The sequence below is a fragment of the Bos grunniens genome, chromosome 4, assembly GCF_055505025.1.
Source record: "Bos grunniens cultivar Pamir isolate PY7600 chromosome 4, Bosgru_T2T1.0, whole genome shotgun sequence".
Taxonomy (NCBI): Eukaryota; Metazoa; Chordata; class Mammalia; order Artiodactyla; family Bovidae; genus Bos; species Bos grunniens.
Window position 1 is genome coordinate 86904084 of NC_141168.1, and position 19830 is coordinate 86923913.

At 41.9% G+C, this 19830-nt stretch overlaps 1 protein-coding gene across 4 annotated transcripts in view; it reads right to left on the reverse strand.

Moving 5' to 3' along the window:
* The window catches only part of ELAPOR2 (endosome-lysosome associated apoptosis and autophagy regulator family member 2), a 221464-nt gene extending 214265 nt beyond the window's left edge, over window positions 1-7199 (reverse strand). For 3 of the 4 annotated variants that reach the window (XR_015162793.1, XM_086397246.1, XM_086397249.1), the window contains exon 1: window positions 6837-7199. Coding sequence is in view for 2 of the 4 variants with exons in the window: in XM_086397246.1 (XP_086253372.1) it covers window positions 6837-7025 (189 nt within the window). In the remaining 2 variants the exon portion in view is untranslated. The remainder of the gene's footprint in view (window positions 1-6836) is intronic. The other variant, XM_086397248.1, reaches the window with a different exon arrangement.
* Between the last annotated feature and the right edge of the window lie 12631 nt (window positions 7200-19830).

Consider the following 19830-nt stretch of genomic DNA (forward strand, 5'->3'; position numbering starts at 1 on the left):
CCCAGAGAAGAGGACCTGTACCTTACTCATTTCTAAAACCCCTAAAGTGCCTTAAACAAGAAGACAGTTAATCACCATTTGCTGAATAGGATGAAATGCCTGCCCTAATGAGTCTATCTCATGTTGGGTGGGTTGGAGGGGCAGGTGTTCAGAGCCTCTGGTAAGGCATTCATGCACCTCTGAGTGACTCAGAAAATGGAACCGGCTCTGGGCATATGACGCAGACAAAGGCCCTCTTTCCTCTGGATGGATACAGACCTGCGTCAGGGCAGCTGGCTGGGCACCCTGATCACTGCATGGACTCCCACTCTTATGTGGCCCCACGGCTGGGTACAACTCACCCAGCCTTGCAGGATAGGTCTGTGTGTGTGAAGATTTTGTAGAACAGGGTATGGATGCCCCAGAGCAAGCAACAGGCTGGAACAGTGAAAAGTCTGTCTGTGTTTAGTACTCTAGGAAGGGTTAGACATGGTGGTGGTTTAGTTGCGAAGTCGAGTCTGGCTCTTGTGATCCCATGAACTGCAGCCCACCAGATTCCTAAATCCCTGGGATTTCCCAGGCAAGACTACTGGAGAGGTTTTCCATTTCCTTCTCCAGGGGATCTTCCTGACCCAGGGATCCAACCTGCATCTCCTGCTTGGCAGGCGAATTCCTCACCACCTGGGCCACTGGGAAGCAGGTCATAGGAACTGATCCAGGAGTAAATGGTTTCCTCTGGATGAGATGCCCTATCATCACCACCCACAGCCTCGTACTCATGCTGTGGGTCTCAGCTTAAAAATCTCTTTTTTGGGGAATCCCTCCCACTCCAACCAGACTAAAAAGGCTATGTACACCCACTGCACACAGTTCCCATCACAACTTATGACAAATGTAATTACCTGATATACGGTGTTGCTTTGAGTCTGCCCACATGAGATTATAAAGCTCAACATGGGGAAGACCACACATCTTATTCAACATTTTACTGCTAGTACCTGGTACATGAGTACATAATAAATGTGTTTAATGTTGAAATATTACATATAACTTCAATTAAGAAAGGCAAAAAGGGATAAGAATTATCCTTGGTTTCTTCAGGGGGGCGCTTCCCCAGTGGCTCAGATGATAAAGAATCTGCAATGCATGAGACCCAGGTTTGATCCCTGGGTTGAGAAGATCCCCTGGAGAAGGAAATGGCAACCCACTCCAGTATTCTTGTCTGAAGAATCCCATAGACAGAGGAGCCTGGTGGGCTACAGCTCATGGGGTCTCAAAGAGACAGACACAACTGAGCGACTAACACTTTCTTCAGGGAGAAGGAGACGACCACCAAAATTTAACTTTTTTTTGCCATAAGCAAGAATTATTCTAGGATCCAAGGCACTGCTAAAGAATACACTCTGATAGGAAAACGTGCCACTCTATACTATGCTCTGCTATTTCTATCCCTTGTGCTAAAATATGACACTTCACAGATCTGTCAACTCTTGGTTTTACATTGTAAATATTGATGGTGTGAATACTTGCTCACATTTGCCTAAAACATGAGAAATGGTTCTGAGCATAAGAACTTGAAATGGAAAATTCACCTTCACAAGCATAGCACGCAAGATTAACTATGTTCACTGCTTGAAAACAGAAGCCAAGTCCTAACTTCTTCAGTGACAGTGTGGCTTTACACTCCCTAGGCCCTTAACCCACAGCCCATGACCTTCAGAGACTTCCTACAGAAAGGTTAAAGGTTATTTCTCAACTATTCCCATCAAAGTCTCAAACAGAAAACAGGACCATTTACAAGTCTTCTGACTTCTGACATGAATGACCCAATTTCTTAGCAAATCTTAGAATACTATAATGATAAAACTCCACTCCATCGCTATAGGGCTTCCCAGGTGGCGCCAGTGGTAAAGAACCCCCCTGCCAATGAAAGTAATCATCAGAAATGCAGCTTTGATCCCTGGGTCAGGAAGATCCCCTGGAGGAGGGCATGGCAACCCACTCCAGTATTCTTGCCTAGAGAATCCCATGGACAGAGGAGCCTGGTGGGGTATAGTCCGTAGAGAGTCAGACACCACAGAAGCAACTTAGCATGCATACATGCCATCACTACCTCCCCACCTGCCAGTTGGTACCATCCCACCACTCCACAGGAACCACTCGGGCAAGAGCACCAGTGAGCTAACCGTCAAATTTAAACTTCTCTTTTCGGGTCTCATCTTATTTGAATTTCTTTGGACCACTGACACTACAACCAACCCCCTCCTTCATCAAAGGCACTTCTCCTTTTCGCCCTAATTCCACACTATTGTGTTTCCCTGAAACCCGCTATTCCTTATCTGTTTCCTTTGGGTACTTCTCAGTTTCTGCCCCCTTTAACGTCAGTAAAACCCAAGTTCGATCTTTCACTTCTTGTGCTCACTCCTTGGATGATCTCATGCAACCCAGCAGTGTCAACCATGCCTTTCATTCAGGTGAGCTCCATGTCTCCACTCCAGCCTAGACCACGGCCTGAGCCAAAGGGCCTGCCACCTAACTGCCTAGGCCAACCCTTGAAAGGTTGGCTCTCCAGAACCAAGCTCCTTATCTCCTCTTCCTCATACTCCTCCTCATGGAGGCTGGAGGCACCAGCCTCTAGACAAAGCAGAACCTTCCATTCCCTCACCCTCCACATCTACCACAGGCAGTTCTACCTTCCCTCTTTCCATCTTCACAACTACTCCTCAATTGAGGTTCTGTCATCCTTTACCTGGACGCTTACAACTGCTCCTGGCAGGCCTCACCTCTTTCTATGTCCCACTCCTATGTGACCTCCATACTGTTGCCAAACTATATTTTGTTACCCGTGATTTTTAAATCCTTCTATGGCTTCCCATCACCTACCAAATGAAGAGCAGCTTCTTAGCAGAATGGAAGGTCCTCTGTGATCAGCTTCTGTCTGCCTCTCAGGCTCATCTCTCATCAGGCTCCTCAGAGCATGCAGCACTCTGGTTATATCCGATTAGAGAGGAACTGTTCTGAGCTGCTCATTTTCAATCTGCACTCTACATCAAAAATGTCTTCCCCCAAACTAGCCCAACCTCACATCTGACCCTTGTTTGCTTGGCAAACTCCTACTCATCTTTCCAGACTCCTTCACCTCTTCTGCAGGGCCTTTTTTGATCCTTTCCACTAGATTTACGGCCCCTTTCTTCTTTCATGGCGACAAATCACCGCAATTGTTAGTTTCCATATCTGACTCATCCTTACCCAATTAAATTTTACTTTTTTAATTTGGAATTTCACATCAGCTGACATTTTTCCTGGCACAGTAACGGTTTAAACTCAGTAATGGTGGAATAAAAACCATTGGCCAAAAAGTCATGATTCAATCAGGATTCAGAGAAACCAGAAAAATTATATTATGTAGGAATGTAGAACAGTGAAGTAAGAATCAAGCGAGTTTGTGATTTAATTTTCCAAATTTAAATAATGCATACATAATTCAGTTAGTTCTGTTCTTTTTATGCACTTTTCTCTCATACACTCTCTCTTCTAATACCTTACTCCAACTCTGAATCATCTGTTGGCTTTTATCTTTTTGTTCCTCTGGCAGTCCCATTAATGAGTCAAAAATTCCATTGTATTCAATTCTTGGATAAGACTATTTTCTCTGAACCTCTAAAGTTTCTCTGTAGACCCTTCCTGAAACATCAGGATCAAGGTCTACTCAGCTAGCAATCATCAACTTTCATATATTTATAAAGTTTCCTTTAACTCATACTTTTAACTCATATTCATGCTCACAATTGAGACAGGCAGATTTCTTTTTATCACTATCATTTTACAAATGTAAAGCAGATACCCAGAAACCTAGAAGATATTTATCCTTTTAAGTTCCCCCTTAAATAGCTTGAAGAAAATTAATTCTATACTTTCTGATGTTTAGTCCTCACTGTTTTTTGTTGTTGTTGTTTTAATTTAAACGCCATTTATCAAAGTCACATCCTACTGGTGTCCTTCAACTGCTGGCACACTGACTGTACTGTTATTACTGTCTCCTCTTTCTGTCTGCGCTTGTGAGTCCACCCTACTGACTGGATCCCCAGCTGAGCATTCCAAAGGAATCACTTTTCTCCCCTTCTCTGCTCCATAATCAATGACTTTGACAAAGGAAGCTGTATTGTATGAGTTTCACCCAGAGTCCAATCCTCTGCAAAGAATCTTAAGTGAAACTTTGCACGTGTCCCAGCCACTCTCTTGCGAACTCAGGGGATCATAAAAAGATTCTTCCCAGGCCAGCTTTCTCTGCTTCTCCTCTGCCAAAACTAGGCAAGGAAAATGAGAGTCTATGTGATTTAGTTAAATACGATGATTTTTTATAAAAATACTGATAAATGAGGATGAGGCTGAAAGTACTGGCGGCCATGAGGTTTAGAATTACCTGCAGATTTTCCCTTCGACATCCTCTCCTTGTCATTAAGAGCCGGCTTTAGTTTCCAGCCTCATGCCCCTCCCTCACTTTCAGGGCTCTCACTGTCCTCCCCACCACATGGTGCTATCCCTTATGTGGGGCATTCCTTTTCTGTTAATAAAGAGTGGAAAGGGATTAACAGGCAGGCGTGGACACAAAAAGTTACTTTTTAGTGTTACATCTTTATTTATAAGAGTTTGGCCCACATTCCATAGCTGTTATCTCACAGGAAGGCCCCTTCCCACACATAAGCACCAGCCAACTCTTACCCTCAAAGCCTGAAAAACTCCTCCATTCTCACATTCCTCTTAAAAACAAAGTTAGATGGGGAACACGTGTATACCTGTGGCGGATTCATTTCGATATTTGGCAAAACTAACACAATATTGTAAAGTTTAAAAATAAAATAAAATTAAAAAAAAAAAAAGCCAAAAAAAAAAAAAACAAAGTTAGAGAGAAACAATAATCAATTCTATAAATTAGCTCAGTGGGTTAGACCAGAGGCCAAAGAGCAGATTCAGCCCCCTGGCCCGGCCAAAGGAACCCCTAACTCCCAGTTAAACATCTACTAACTGTTCGTCAGTCATCAGAACATAACTGGATCTGCGCGTCACCATTTCTAAAAACACAAGCCACAGGCATGTTCAGGAGCATCCTCCTATCATTTTATTTATTCCCATCAATTCGAACTTGAAACATCAAGGAACTGAGTCAAGTGAAATTTGTAAACTCACTATAATTAACTGAACACAGCCTTCTGGGACCTTCAGTCAACCCCCTGCCTCTGGTTTCACTATATCTGTCTCAGGGTGCAAACTCCATTCTGTCCGGGTCTGCATGGACAGAACATGTGCTCACCTAAAGGATCGGTCTAGCTCTAGTGGCCACCACCCCCTCACTAGCCCTCACTTTCACCTGTTTCAAGTAAAGCCTCCATCACTAAGAATTAATTTTACAAGAATCTGACTTTTCACTTAAGGAAAAAAAAATGTTTTGCATAATTGGGACTAGGGGCTGGAGGCAAGGTTTTCAGTTTGTCCTGTTACAACTACTCAATCTGAAGATGACCAAGAAGTGGGCTTTTTCTGGAAGCCTGGAAGAATGGACTATTCCCAGGTGACAGAACACAGATTAAACAACTAATTATCCTAATAAACTCTGAAATTAAACACAGCTGTTCGCTGAGCTCTTGCCCTGATTTCCCCAATTATAACACTACTGTGTGCTGGTATACATGCCTTTGATCTGAATCTCTTTCATTTCAGTCTGTCCTAGGACTGAGACTGTGGGAGAGGAAGGTGAAATATATGGATGATGGATGAGGTCTAGAATGCAGATATTCTATAATTCGAGCCTGGGTAAAATTCAAAAGTGACACAAAGGAACAAGGTCTGGTCTTGCTTCCCAGAGGGGATATTAACTAACCCATTTTTGCTACATTAAAATAAAATGACCCATCACCCTGATTCCTAGCAATCTTCCTAAAACAGTATTCACTGCTCACATCCTCCTCAACATAATCACTCAAAGTAGGTCAGAAATGTTGCTTCCTTCCCCTCATTGATTTTCATTAAGAGGATGGACTTTCTGGAACACTAAAGGGGAAGATAAACACCCAGTACAGCTACCAATGACATCCCCTGTACATTTTTGGCATTATTAAGTACAGTTCTCCCAAAAGCAGGGGGAAAAAATCTCATCACTCCTATTTATCTTTCTTGGCTGTATATCAACGATAATCTCAAACTTCAAAATACACAGTAGTAGTGCTTCAGCCAGCTGATGAACATCTCCCAAAAGGAGTACATTAACTCTGTCTTTTCTAATTTTCTAGATCACCAACCCACCTCTTCCCTAAGTACACATTCTTTTTCTTCCTAATTCACGTCCATGTTTTGCCAAAAGGATGCCAAGCGACACCACACACTGGCTTGGCAAGTCCCCGGGGCCTTATCAGGACGCTGAGTGCAAAGGAAAGGGTTTGTACACACTGGGGAGTGGCGAAGGGGGAGCTGGAAGCCCTCGGCGGCAGTGCCGGCTCTCCAAACCCCACTGGCAGGGCTTCCCCGGTCCCCTGCCCTTGGTGAAAACTCCCCTCGGCCCCAGGTCCTCAAGCCTGGCACTCCAGAAAAGCGCCGCAAAGTCCTTCAGAACCCTCAAAACACAGGAGTGCAGAAAGCATCCCCTCAAAGCCAGCAAAGCCACACATCCTCTCTCGGCCAGCTTCTCGGGGCGGGCAACTTCATCCCTGCAAACAAACGAAAAGCCCGGTCCTCTCAGGAAGGAAAGAGGTGACAGCAGAGAGCAGTAAATGGGCACGACCCTCATCCCTCACCTCCCGTCCCCCACTCTCCCCCACCCCCACCCCCCGCAAACTCCAGGTTTCAGAGCAGGTGCGGCTCACCTCCAGGCAAGGAGGAGGCGGGCGGCCGGAGGTGGAGGGCAAGTCCCCAGCCCAGGCCGCCTGGCAGCCGGCGAGTGCCCAGCAGCAGATCCAGGCGGGGCTCCAGGGCGGCGAGAGTCCGCTGTGGGGAGCCCTGGCCGGCCGCCCCCGGCCCCTCCCCCGCGCCGGCCCCGGGCGGAGGAACAGCATCTCCTTCCCGCTGCGGTCGGCCCGCCGGCCGGCTGGAAAGCAGCTTCCCGGGGTGGGGCGCGTTCTGCTACCGGGCCACTAGGGCTGCGCGCTCAGCTCACAGCTGACAGCTCCGCTGTGCTCGCGGCCCCGGCGGCCGGCGCCCGTGCTCCCGTCACGCCGGAGGGAGGGACCGCGGGGCGCGGGCGCGGCGCGGAGGCGGGACGCGGGGCGGGGACGCGGGAGCCCGGGAGCAGGTGCAGCAGGCGGGGTCTGCGGCCCAACCCCTCCGGTCCTGGGGTGCCGCGTGGTCGCCCGGGGCTGGAGCTTCATTACACTGTAGAGAGGGAGAGAGGCCGGGGTGTCTCCCGTCCCCGGTCCCCTCTGCCCACCAGGAGGGGCGCCCCGGGAGAGCCAGAGTAAAATCCAAGACCTCGGGACATTGTTTTCCGGCGGCCGGTCTTTAAATGCTTCCTACTTCCCGCGTCACGCACAAACACACCCAGATGAGCCACAGGAGCATCCTTTCGTAAGAATCCAACTAGCTGGCGTCAGATCGAATTTGGGGGTGATTTGGATGAGCATCAAATGGCGGGGAAGAAAAGGGGAATGAAATTTAGATCCAGGTTATGACTCAGTATTCTAACTTACTTGACGAGAATAATGACAATTCCTAACCCATAGGTTGTTATGCGGGTTAAGTAAGTTGATACACTGTTAAGCACCCGAGAATGCCTGACAAGTAGATGTGGTGCGCGTTGAAATCAGTAGTGAGGGATCATGGATGCTGCTGCTGTTACTTAACGGAGATAACTGTGCAACCTTGGACAAGTAAGCCCTTTTGTTCTGGAAGAAGCAGGTTTTCCATCTGTACGATAACTGGGGTAGTCTTTTTCTTTCATTCAAAAACATGTTGAGTTGGGTGGTGGGCACCAAGTGGTGAGCAAGACGAACATTACAGCTTCCTCAGTGTTGGGGATCCCTTCCTCTAAAATTCTGTGAATGGATGAGTTATCCTGTTCTTCAAAAGGAGCACCCAGATTTATTTTAATTGAGCACCTAGAGAAATCTACTAGGCGGACCCAATGTAAGTTGACCTGAATTGCCTGTGGCACTATCCTAATGTCCCTTTAATAAACATTTCCACGTAAAATGTGCAAGTCCCTTTCTCTCTCTCTCCTTCTCTCCCTCTATCCTGTTTCATGTGTTCTGATTATAACAATAAAGCATGTTTACTGTTAACATTTTGGAAAATATTGAAGACTATCAGGAAGAACATAAAATCACTAGGGAACCCACCACCCAGAGATAATACTATTAGTGGTATTAGCATGTTGAGGTATTTCCTTCTTGGCATTTAATTGCGTCTCTGCTGCAAAACCGGGATTATAATTTGTAACCTGCTTTTATTTTTTCCTTAGTATTAATATTTTTTCAAGTCATTAAAGTCTCTGACAGCACAACTTAAGTAACCATATAATATATAATATATTCTACTGTTTGGATTATATATTATTTACTTTTGGATATTAGGCACTGTTTCTCAAGTATTCAATGTTATTAATCATTCAACCCTGTATATTCACTAGTAGGACTGATGCTACACCTGAAGCTCAAATACTTTGGCCACCTGATGCAAAGAGCCAACTCATTGGAAAAGACCTTAATGCTGGGAAAGATTGGGGGCAGGAGGAGAAGGGGGTGACAAAGGATGAGATGATTGGATAACATCACCAACTCAGTGGACATGAGTTTAAGAAAACTCTGCTGCTGCTGCTGCTGCTAAGTCGCTTCAGTCATGTCTGACTCTGTGTGACCCCATAGACGGCCCACCAAGCTCCCCCGTCCCTGGGATTCTCCAGGCAAGAACACTGGAGTGGGTTGCCATTTCCTTCTCCAATGCATGAAAGTGAAAAGTGAAAGTGAGGTCGCTCAGTTGTGTCCAACTCTTCGAGACCCCATGGACTGCAGCTTACCAGGCTCCTCCGTCCGTGGGATTTTCCAGGCAAGAGTACTGGAGTGGGGTGCCATTGCCTTCTCTGTTGACAAAACTCTATGAGATAGTAAAGGACAGGGAAGCCTGGCATGCTCCAGTCCATTGTGTCACAAAGAGTCAGACACAACTTAGTGACTGAACAACAACAGTAATTTTAGAATGAATATATATCTCCTTTTAATTTTCTATGATGCTTTTCTAAAATTGAAATCATTGGATTACATAGCATGTGCATTTTTAAAGGTTTTGGTGAATAGTGCACAAATTCCTTAAAAAAATTTTTATCAGTTGCTATCAGCAGTTTATGAGTACTTATTTCATAACTTTCTAAATTATAATGCTTCATGTATTTGCCATTTTTGTAAAAGAGAAAAATGCAACTGTTAATATTTTTTAAATGTATAGTATTTTTTTTATTTAGTAATGTTACCAAACTCATGTTCAGCTGCTCACCACTCAAAAGCCAATAATGGAGAGCCAGTGTTGGTAGAAAGAAAAGTTTGCTTTAATCAGAAGGCCAGCAATCTGAAGAGAAGGAGGACTCATGTGCCCGAACCAACTCCCCAGATTCTGCTCAGCCATGAGAGTTTTTGAAGGGAAAGGGGGGAAAGAATATCAGTGAATTACCAAGGTACAAGCTTAGATTCTGCATCATTCTTCACTGTGCACAGACTGGCTGACTCCTCTTTATCTTTTCTTCAGATGTCATCTTGCCCATGTCATCTGCCTGCAGGATTGCAAAGGGGGCTGCTGGGGGTACATAGCTGCTCATGCTTAACTATTTAATTATTCATTCTTCTTTTAATCTAGGGAAAGAATTCACAGGTTAGGCATGGCATGGTGTGCATTCAGTAGAATATAAGTCAGGAGTAAAGTCAAATTGTCTAGTGATCTCATTCCTATAATTAGATTCTTTTAGGGTTAGAGAGGAACAGGAATGAGCAAGCAGAAAAGGGACAAAAGAGCTTCTTTCAGTAACGCAATAATTTTTCACATATATTTACCAGCTATATTGTTCCTTCTCCTGTTGGTGTGTGAATTTTTCACTGACACTCTTTGACCATTTTTCTATTTCAGTTCAATCTTTTTTATTGATTTGTAAGCAGTCTTTGTAAGTTTTATATATTATACCTTTGCTTACCATATATGTCACAAATGCTCCTCTCAGTTTGTAGTCTTCTTTTTAATTTTGTTTCTGGTGACCTTCTCTGCAACAGACTGTCATTTTTATGTACTCAAATATTGCCACATTTCCTTTTGTGAGTTCTTCCTTTGTTTTATGCTCAGAGGTACTGTACCTTTGCAAGATCAAATAGATGCCTGTATTTTCTTATTTTGTTATTACTTTCTTTATATGTTTTTATTATTTAATCCATTCAGAATTTGAGTCAAATTATATTATTATTTTTGTCACCTAAGTGGGACCTAACAACATGGTTAATGGATTGAAAACAGTTTTTTCCTTGTAAAAAAATAAAAGTCATCCCAGTCACCTTAGCTTACATGACAATTACAAATTTTCCTAAATGGGACAATTTGCCACTTTCAATAAATGATTTTCTCATAGGATTTTCACCTAGAGAAAACATGTTCACCTTAAGTAATTAAAACCAGCATGCAGGCTGGTAGAGAAAGGAAAACTCTGTGGTTCCTTTGTACTTATTTATTTTAGAATTTAACTGTAGGTTATTCAGTTGGTTATTGATTATCTGATCAATCAGTTCAGTTCAGTCACTCAATAGTATCCAACTGTTTGCAACTCCATGGACTGCAGCACACCAGGCCTCCCTGTCCATCACCAATTCCCAGAGTTTACTCAGACTCATGTCCATTGAGTCAGTGATGCCATCCAACCATCTCATCCTCTGTCGTCCCCTCCTCCTCCCACCTTCAATCTTTCCCAGCAACAGGGTCTTTTCTAATGAGTCAGTTCTTCGCATCAGGTGGCAAAAGTATTGGAGTTTCAGCTTCAACATCAGTCCTTCTGATGAATATTCAAGGTTGATTTCCTTTAGGATGGACTGGTTGGATCTTCTTGCAGTCCAAGGAACTCTTAAAAGTCTTCTCCAACACCACAGTTCAAAAGCATCAATTCTTCGGCACTCAGCTTTCTTTATAGTTCAACTCTCACATCCATACATGACTACTGGAAAAACCATAGCTTTCACTAGACGGACCTTTGTTGGCAAAGTAATATCTTTGTTTTTTAATATGCTGTATAGATTGGTCATAACTTGTCTTCCAAGGAGCAATCATCTTTTTATTTCATGGCTGCAGTCACCATCTGCAGTGATTTTGGAGCCCAAGAAAATAAAGTCTGTCACTGTTTCCCCATCTATCTGCCATGAAGTGATGGGACCAGATGCCATGATCTTAGTTTCCTGAAAGTGGAGTCTTAGGCCAACTTTTTCACTCTCCTCTTTCATTTTCATCAAGAGGCTCTTTAGTTCTTCACCTTCTGCCGTAAGGGTGGTGTCATCTGCATATCTGAGGTTATTTATATTTTTCCCGGCAATCTTCACTCCAGCTTCTACTTCATCCAGTCCAGCATTTCTCATGATGTACTCTGCATAAAAGTTAAATAAGCAGGATGACAATATACAGCCTTGACGTACTCCTTTCCCGATTTGGAACCAGTTTGTTGTTCCGTGTCCAGTTCTAACTTTTTTCTTGACCTGCGTACAGATTTCTCAGGAGGCAGGTCAGGTGGTCTGGTATGCCCATCTCTTTCAGAATTTTCCACAGTTTATTGTGATCCACACAGTCAAAGGCTTTGGCATAGTCAATAAAGCAGAAGTAGATGTCTTTCTGGAACTCCATTGCTTTTTTGATGATCCAACAGATGTTGGCAATTTGATCTCTGGTTTCTTTGACTTTTCTAAATCCAGCTTGAACATCTGGAAGTTCTCCATTCACATACTGTTGAAGGCTAGCTTGGAGAATTTTGAGCATTACTTTGTTCGAGTGTGAGATGAGTACAATTGTGCAGTAGTTTGAGCATTCTTTGGCATTGCCTTTCTTAGGGATTGGAAAAAAAACAGAGCTTTTCCAGTCCTGTGGCCACTGCTGAGTTTTCCAAATTTGCTGGCATATTGGGTGCAGCACTTTCACAGCATCATTTTTTAAGATTTGAAATAGCTCAACTGGAATTCTATCACCTCCACTAGCCTTGTTTGTAGTGATGCTTCCCAAGGCCCACTTGACTTCACATTCCAGGATGTCTGGTTCTAGGTGAGTGGTCACACCAACGTGGTTATCTGGGTCATGAAGAAACTCGTTTCACAGTAAAATAATTAAGGCCAGTGCTCTTGGGTTTCACTAGTAATTCCACAAAACCTTAACTCAAAAGCACCCAACTTACAGCATAGCAGAATGATCCAAGTAACCAATTTACTGAGTCAGCTGGGAAATAATGCCTTTTGACATTAGGGTGGTACCCTTCAGTGTAAAATTGTATATTGTATATATATAAAATTGTATATAATATTGTATTATCTGAACTAGTGACTAATATGTGATGCTGTTTCTCCCCAAACGAGACTTATATTAATAAAAGAAAAAATTAATATATGATTATATACATAAAATAATAAGGGAGAAACTGTGAGCAGGGACAATCATTTCCATTTCTACAATTGCTTCTGAGATTATCTGTGGCATTGATCACTTTCTTCCTCCTTCATTCATGCTCAGACAGCTCCTCAGCTGGTCATGGTTCTTTGGCTAATAGGCTGATCAAAAGCCTAATCCCTGAGTAGGTCTGAACCTTGGCGATACTTGCTATATAGGGTTGCTGTGGTCTGCCATCGGAGAAGGCAATGGCACCCCACTCCAGTACTCTTGCCTGGAGAATCCCATGGATGGAGGAGCCTGGTAGGCTGCAGTCCATGGGGTCGCTAACAGTCGGACACGACTGAGCGACTTCACTTTCACTTTTCACTTTCATGCATTGGAGAAGGAAATGGCAACCCACTCCAGTATTCTTGCCTGGAGAATCCCAGGGACGGGGGAGCCTGGTGGGCCACCATCTATGGGGTCGCACAGAGTCAGACACTACTGACATGACTTAGCAGCAGTAGCAGCAGTGGTCTGCCATTAACTTTTGGCACTGGATATCACAATAGTAGGAGGTACTCCAGAGGAATTCCTGAGCTCCATCTTAGAAACTCATAGTTAACCACTCTAGTAAACTTTATTTTTCTTCCTGGTCCATTGGCAGGAGGAGCCCAAAAAGCCAAATGGCAGTCTTAACATCCCAAATTTCAGTTCAAATGTCTCCCCCAATGGAATATTTATCCACTGAATAATAAGACCTTCAGGCTAGCAGGACTTGGACTTGGGAAGGAAAATTTTGTGCTTTGGTCATTCAGCATAGTAATAAGAAATATCACCCACATTGTACTCCTTGATTTCTGGACCAATATGTCCTGGTTTGGGGAGAAACAGCATCACATATTAGTCCCTAGTTCAGATAATATTGTATATTTTATACTGAAGGATACCATCCTAATGTCAAAACGCATTATTTCCCAGCTGATTCAGTAAGTTGGTTCCTTGGATCATTCTGCTATGCTATAAGTTGGGGGGCCTTTGAGTGAAGGTTTTATGGAATTACTAGTGAAACCCAAGAGCACTGGCCTTAATTATTTTGCTGTGAAATGAGTTTCTTGATAAAAACAATATTCTATGAGAACACATGGTATAATAAGGTAAGATGTAAATAAGGCATTAAGTCAACAGACTCAGCAAAATGGCCCAGGAAAACAAACCAGAACCAGATTGTGTTTACTCCAGTGAGGACAGAATACTGTTCACTCTATAATGGAAAGGACTCAATATAAGCAACCAGCAGGAAGGCTGCCCTCTCATTGTTATACAATATGGAGAGCTTTCTAACGGTCTCTACATCTGGCTGATTGGCATTTAGCAGTAGTGGGAGAGCCAGGTCAACCTCAGAGAGAGGCAATCAATTTCTTTATGGAGGCATATCCAATCATCATCACTGCTATGATGCACTATTGTTTATAAGCTCATTGACACAGTAAGGTCACTAGGGAAAGAAGCTGATTGACGTCAATGGTGAGTCATCTGGTTTACCTGGTCATTGAACATGTGGTGAAAATTCACATGGGATATTAATATCCCCACAGGCTAGGCCCATTTCAAGACATACATGCACATAATTCTTCCCCAATCCTCCTTATCAGCAAACCTCCAATCCTATTCTTTCCAGATTCCTTCACCAAATGGCCAAACTTTTAGCTATTACCTGTGAGCTGGTGTAGAGCTGACATCATGTCACCTTCCTGGTAAAGTTCACCATAAGGATTGTACCCACTGGAGGAGTTCCCTTCATTGTCCTTCAGAGCCACTCATGATTTATTTGTTAATCAATGTAAAAGCAGAGGATTGGTCCTTGAGTTTTTCAGCACAAAATTCTAAGGCCAGGAGGCATGAACTAAAAAATCAAAGAAAAGTTAAACCACTTGGAAGCAGAATATTATGCTGAGTTAGATAAATGTCAACACAATTTTTTTTCTGTACATACATTGTTCCAAGAATCCTCTGCCCTCTGCAATAACCAGCTTGTCTGTGAACCATATACTCAATATTTGCATGCCTATTAGCTAATATTGATATTAGGTGAGACAGGAACATTGCTAGCAACTAAAGCTGAGCCATCAGAAATCCTGTGACCTGACAATTCCTTTATCATTTTATCCACTTCCCTATTCCAAAAGAAACACAAGTATGATTGGCATGCACAGATTCTGCAAATCCATTTACCCAGATAAGAGCAGGGAAGGAAATAAATTCTAGCCCCTTAAAGGTCAGGGATATGCAATTTTTATTTCATGTAAGTGACTTCAGTCAAATAATTTGGAAGAAAAGACTAGGTGAGTGGATGCAGATTTTTTTTAAGGTTTTAAATGTTAAGCACTGTAAAGAAGTCAACAACTGAACCTCAGGAAAGGATTGGCCTTTAAAGATCACTGAGCCAAATCCCATCTCAAATCCCTGAATCCTCTTGGCAAGTCTCCCTCAAATGACTTTCCAGACTTTAAAAAAATTTTCAGTGACTGAGAAGTCACTACCTTTGCAGACAGTCGTGTAAGGAAGTCTTTCTTCAGGGGAGCAAAATATCTGTGTCACAGTCACAGTTCTAACTCAGGCCCAAACAGGCCCTCTTTCAGTGACAACCCTTCCAATAGCTTCTTCTATCATAATCTTTTCTCCAAAATAAGTGTCCCCAATTTCTTCCACAATTTTTCACATGATCTGACTTTACATTCACCTCAATTTTCCAATATTCCTCTTGAAAGTATACATTTAAACTGAAGTAGTAGCATAGATTTAGTATACAATAGAGTAGAAGTATAATTCCGTATATTCTAAAGAGACTGTAGTTTTTTCAACTTAATGTCCAGGTGGATTTTTCTGAAAGTTGCACCAATGTTCACTCTGATGGCTAATATTCACTAGGAGCTCACAATGTGCGAAGTACCTTGAAGAGGGCCTCATATGCATCATCTCATTTAATTTTCCTGACAACCAAATAAGGAAAATGAGGTTTAGAAAGAATAAGTACCTTGAAAAGAAAGTGAAAGTGATAGTCGCTCAGTTGTGCCAGACTCTTTGGGACCCTATGGACTGCAGCCCACCCGACTCCTCTGTCCATAGGGTTTTCCAGGCAAGGATACTGGAGTGCCATTTCCTTCTCCAGGGGATTTTCCTGCCCCAGGGATTGAACCCAGGTTTCCTGCACTACAGGCAAATTCTTTACTGACTGAGCTACCAGGGAAAGACTTAAATGTGAGTGAGTGAGTGAAAGTCGCTCAGTTGTGTCTGACTCTTTGCGACCCCATGGACTATACAGTCCATGAAATTCTCCAGGCTAGAGTACTGGAGTAGGTAACCGTTCCCTTTTCAGGAGATCTTCCCAACCCAGGGATCGAACCCAGGTGTCCCGCATTGCAGGTGGATTCTTTACCGTCTGAGGCACCAGGGAAGCCCAAAGTACCTCACCTAAGGTCAAATACCCTATATAAGTGGCAGAATTTGGTCTGTCCCAGGATTTCTGGGAAAGTAGCAGCACCTATTGGAGAAGGCAATGGCACCCCACTCCAGTACTCTTGCCTGGAAAATCCCATGAACGGAGGAGCCTGGTAGGCTGCAGTCCATGGGATCGCTTAGAGTCGGACACGACTGAGCAACTTCACTTTCACTTTTCACTTTCATGCATTGGAGAAGGAAATGGCAACCCACTTCGGCATTCTTGCCTGGAGAATCCCAGGGGGGCTGCCATCTATGGGGTCACACAGAGTCGGACACGACTGAAGTGACTTAGCAGCAGCAGCAGCAGCAGCACCTATTGATACTTAGTATGTGCCAAGACTGTGCTGAGCTCTCACTTCAAACAGTTAAGTAGTTAGTATTAATATTCCCATTTTACACATAGGGAAACTGAGACTTTGAGAGATATAACAAAATGATTAGAAATCATGAACTAGCTTATCTGAACAAGTTCAGTTTATATACCCAGATTTGGGATTTTTAATTACCCCTTATAAAATTAATCTTGCTGGATTCAGTCCATTACTCTGTCAATTTTTTTTACAAATACTGATTTGTCCCAAAGTATTTTTATCTCTGCTCCATTTTTATAACTGCAAGTTTTACAAGAAAGTTTCCATGTGTTCAAGTTACCAACAAATTACACTGCATGGAAGGAGACATAGGAAAGAGTCACGCACAAACCACTAGAACCGTCTTTCCAGATGCTATCAACATACTCACCAGACCATATCAGCCAGTCATTCAACCTTTAATACACTATGTAGTCTGGGCCATATTTCTCCATTTTGTCCAGAAGGACACAATTTCTTGTATCTTACTGAAATACAGATTTGTCATCCCAGCTCAAACTTAACAACCTTATCAAAATAGAATCATATTAGTGTGAAATAATTTAGAGATAGTAAATCTATCTTGGATCTCAGTGATCTTTGTGTGTTTCTAAGTATTTGTTATGTTTTCAAAATAAAACAGTAAATTAAATGTATTTGCAGTTGCTTTCATTCTCGTGATGCTATATTTTTATTCATGTAATTAGAGACAGCACTTTCTCCATCATTAAAATGATATCTGAGTTCCAGTGCCTTCCCACTTAGTCTTCTGAGTTGATTTTTGACTCTTGTGACTTGATTTTTATAATCCATGCTTGTGATCTTGACCTCTTGGGCATCTTTAAGATTGGCAGTATAATTTTAGACTTTTGTTTGTATTTCCTATTTTGCTAAGCTGATAGTTTTACTTTTTCCATCATTGAATTACCCATCAACTATAAGTAAATTATCTTCTCCTGACAGTCATCCAGAAGCTTTTGACAAATAGAGGCTTGGCACCTGAGTAATAATCCTTTAAGACCACGAATCTGTCATAGAACCTTTCCTGGCTTTGAAATGCTGTGATATATTCAGTAGATTTGGCAGTTTTCTGTTACCTCTGATTTCACTGCTTGGCATTTAATGTTCTTCTTTGTGTAAAATAATGTTTCCTTGTATATATATGGCTGAGTCTCTTCATTGTTCACCCAAATCCATCTCAACATTGTTAATTGCCTATACCTCAGTACAAAATAGAAAATTTTTAAACAAAAAATTTTTCATTAAAAAAATAGCATTTCCTTTCAGTATTACAATGATATCTCTTTTTAAAACATTTAAAGCAATATTATAGATTTAAACTTAAGTTAATTTAGGCATCTGAATGCTACCACATATGACTGTAATGTTATTCACAAAGATAACGACCACTAAGAAGCATAGGAATTGCAGCATGTTTCTTTTGACACTGCCTTTCAGAAAACACCTAGATTTCAACATGTCAAAACATGAAAAATATGTAACTCAGATAACTGAAGAAAAACAATAGCTATGCTAGTTATTGAGGCTATGGTACAAATTGTGCCCATGTTTCAAAGTCGTGCAAAACTGAAAACTTTCAACAGTATTTTCCTGGCCTCCATTCCCCATTTACAACCTGTAACAGAAGATGAAGATGTCTGATTAGGAAATGACAAAGGTCAGACATCTGTCTAATATTATGAAATGCTTTGTTCAAGATACTTTGCATTTTTCAACTAATTACCAAATTTCTTCACATAATCTTGTAAATCTTTTGTCCTGTCCCAATTTGCTTTGTTTTAAATGTATCTGTAAAGCTATTATCCCTTTGAGAGATACGAAAGGTCACTTTCTTTTTTTAAAACACAGAATTATTCAACAGAGCTTAATAACTACACTGCTAATGTAATTCTTACTATACCTCTGAGATGAAATGCTCCTTGAGATAGATTCAGACCAAGTTTCATTTGTAATGTTAATGTATTTTGCCTGAGAAAGCCTCAGCTGTTACACTTCCCCACATGCTGACCAAATCCTAATGAGGTTTTGGTACTACAGTAAAGAAAGACATATCTTTTCACTTTTCGTCTTGGTTCAGAAATTAAAATTACATTAGCCATTTGCAGTATGCCTATTAGTGTTCCTTTGATAATTTTCTGATCCTTAGCATTTATAAAGTAGACCTTGAATTTTGATACTACAAATCCTGATTGACAGTTAATGATTCTTTTCCTTATTAATAAAATGGAGTGGCCTGAGAAATTGATAGAGATGCTCTGTTAAAATAACATCATAACCTAAAAGGTAAGATAAAATAAGCAAAACAGAGCAGGAACCAGCTCAGTTCTTCCTCTTCAAAATGAGGGGGGGAATTTGTTTCTAAATATCGTGTCCTCAGTATTACAACTCAGATGAATGTTACTCATGGAAGAAAAACCAAGATGTGGTTTCAAACCTATTCAGAAAATAATTTTTTTTCCCTAAGCAATGGAAGAAAGTAAGTATATAAACCACATTAAGCCATTGTCAGAAATCAAGATTATTCGTATCAGACACCCTGAATAAACACCAACATTTTTACTTGTTTCACACCCCCATTCTTCATCTCACTCTAGTTTACCCCTGTTTATAATTGCTAGAGTTTAGCTAACTCTTTGTTTTTGGATATTTTATTTATTTGACAGGGCCAGGTCTAGTTGTGGCACGTGGGATCTTCAATCTTCATGCAGCATGTGAAATCTTTGTTGTGGCACATGGGATCCAGCTCCCTGCCTAGGGGTCGAACCCAGCTCCCCTGCATTGGGAGCATGGAGTCTTAGCCACTGGACCCTCAGAGAAGTCCTGAATTTAGCTAAGTCTTGATTCTACTATTAGCCCTGCATAAATGACACATTTTAAACTGTATAAAATTGAGAAGTTAATACATCTATTAATGACTCTCAGTCCCCCACTAATTTAAGCTCAAATGACAGGGCTTAGAATTCACAGCCCTTCTCATTCTGGCCTCAGCCTAACTTTCAATCCTTGTCATTAACCATTTCTTTGAAATTGCTTATGATCCAGTCACTTATGAGATAACATGCAATTATCTCAGCTGCTCCATGATTTTTTTATCTCTACACCTTTGTTTACATTCTTTGGTCATTTACCTGAAATGAATGTCCAGGTATCGATCTCCCCCTGTCTATCCTACAAAGTAAGCTAAAATATCACTTTTTAAATAATGATTTGTTTTAGCCCCCAAGTTGTGTACGAGCATTTAGTTTATATGATCTTTATTGAATTTATTATTTACACCTATAAATGATCAAGTAATCTTTGAAATCCAAGGACCTTTCAATATACTTTCTGGCAGCTTCTGCAGTGTAACATAGCACCTCACATTACATACTTCTCAGTAAATATGTATAAGAGCGTGAATAAA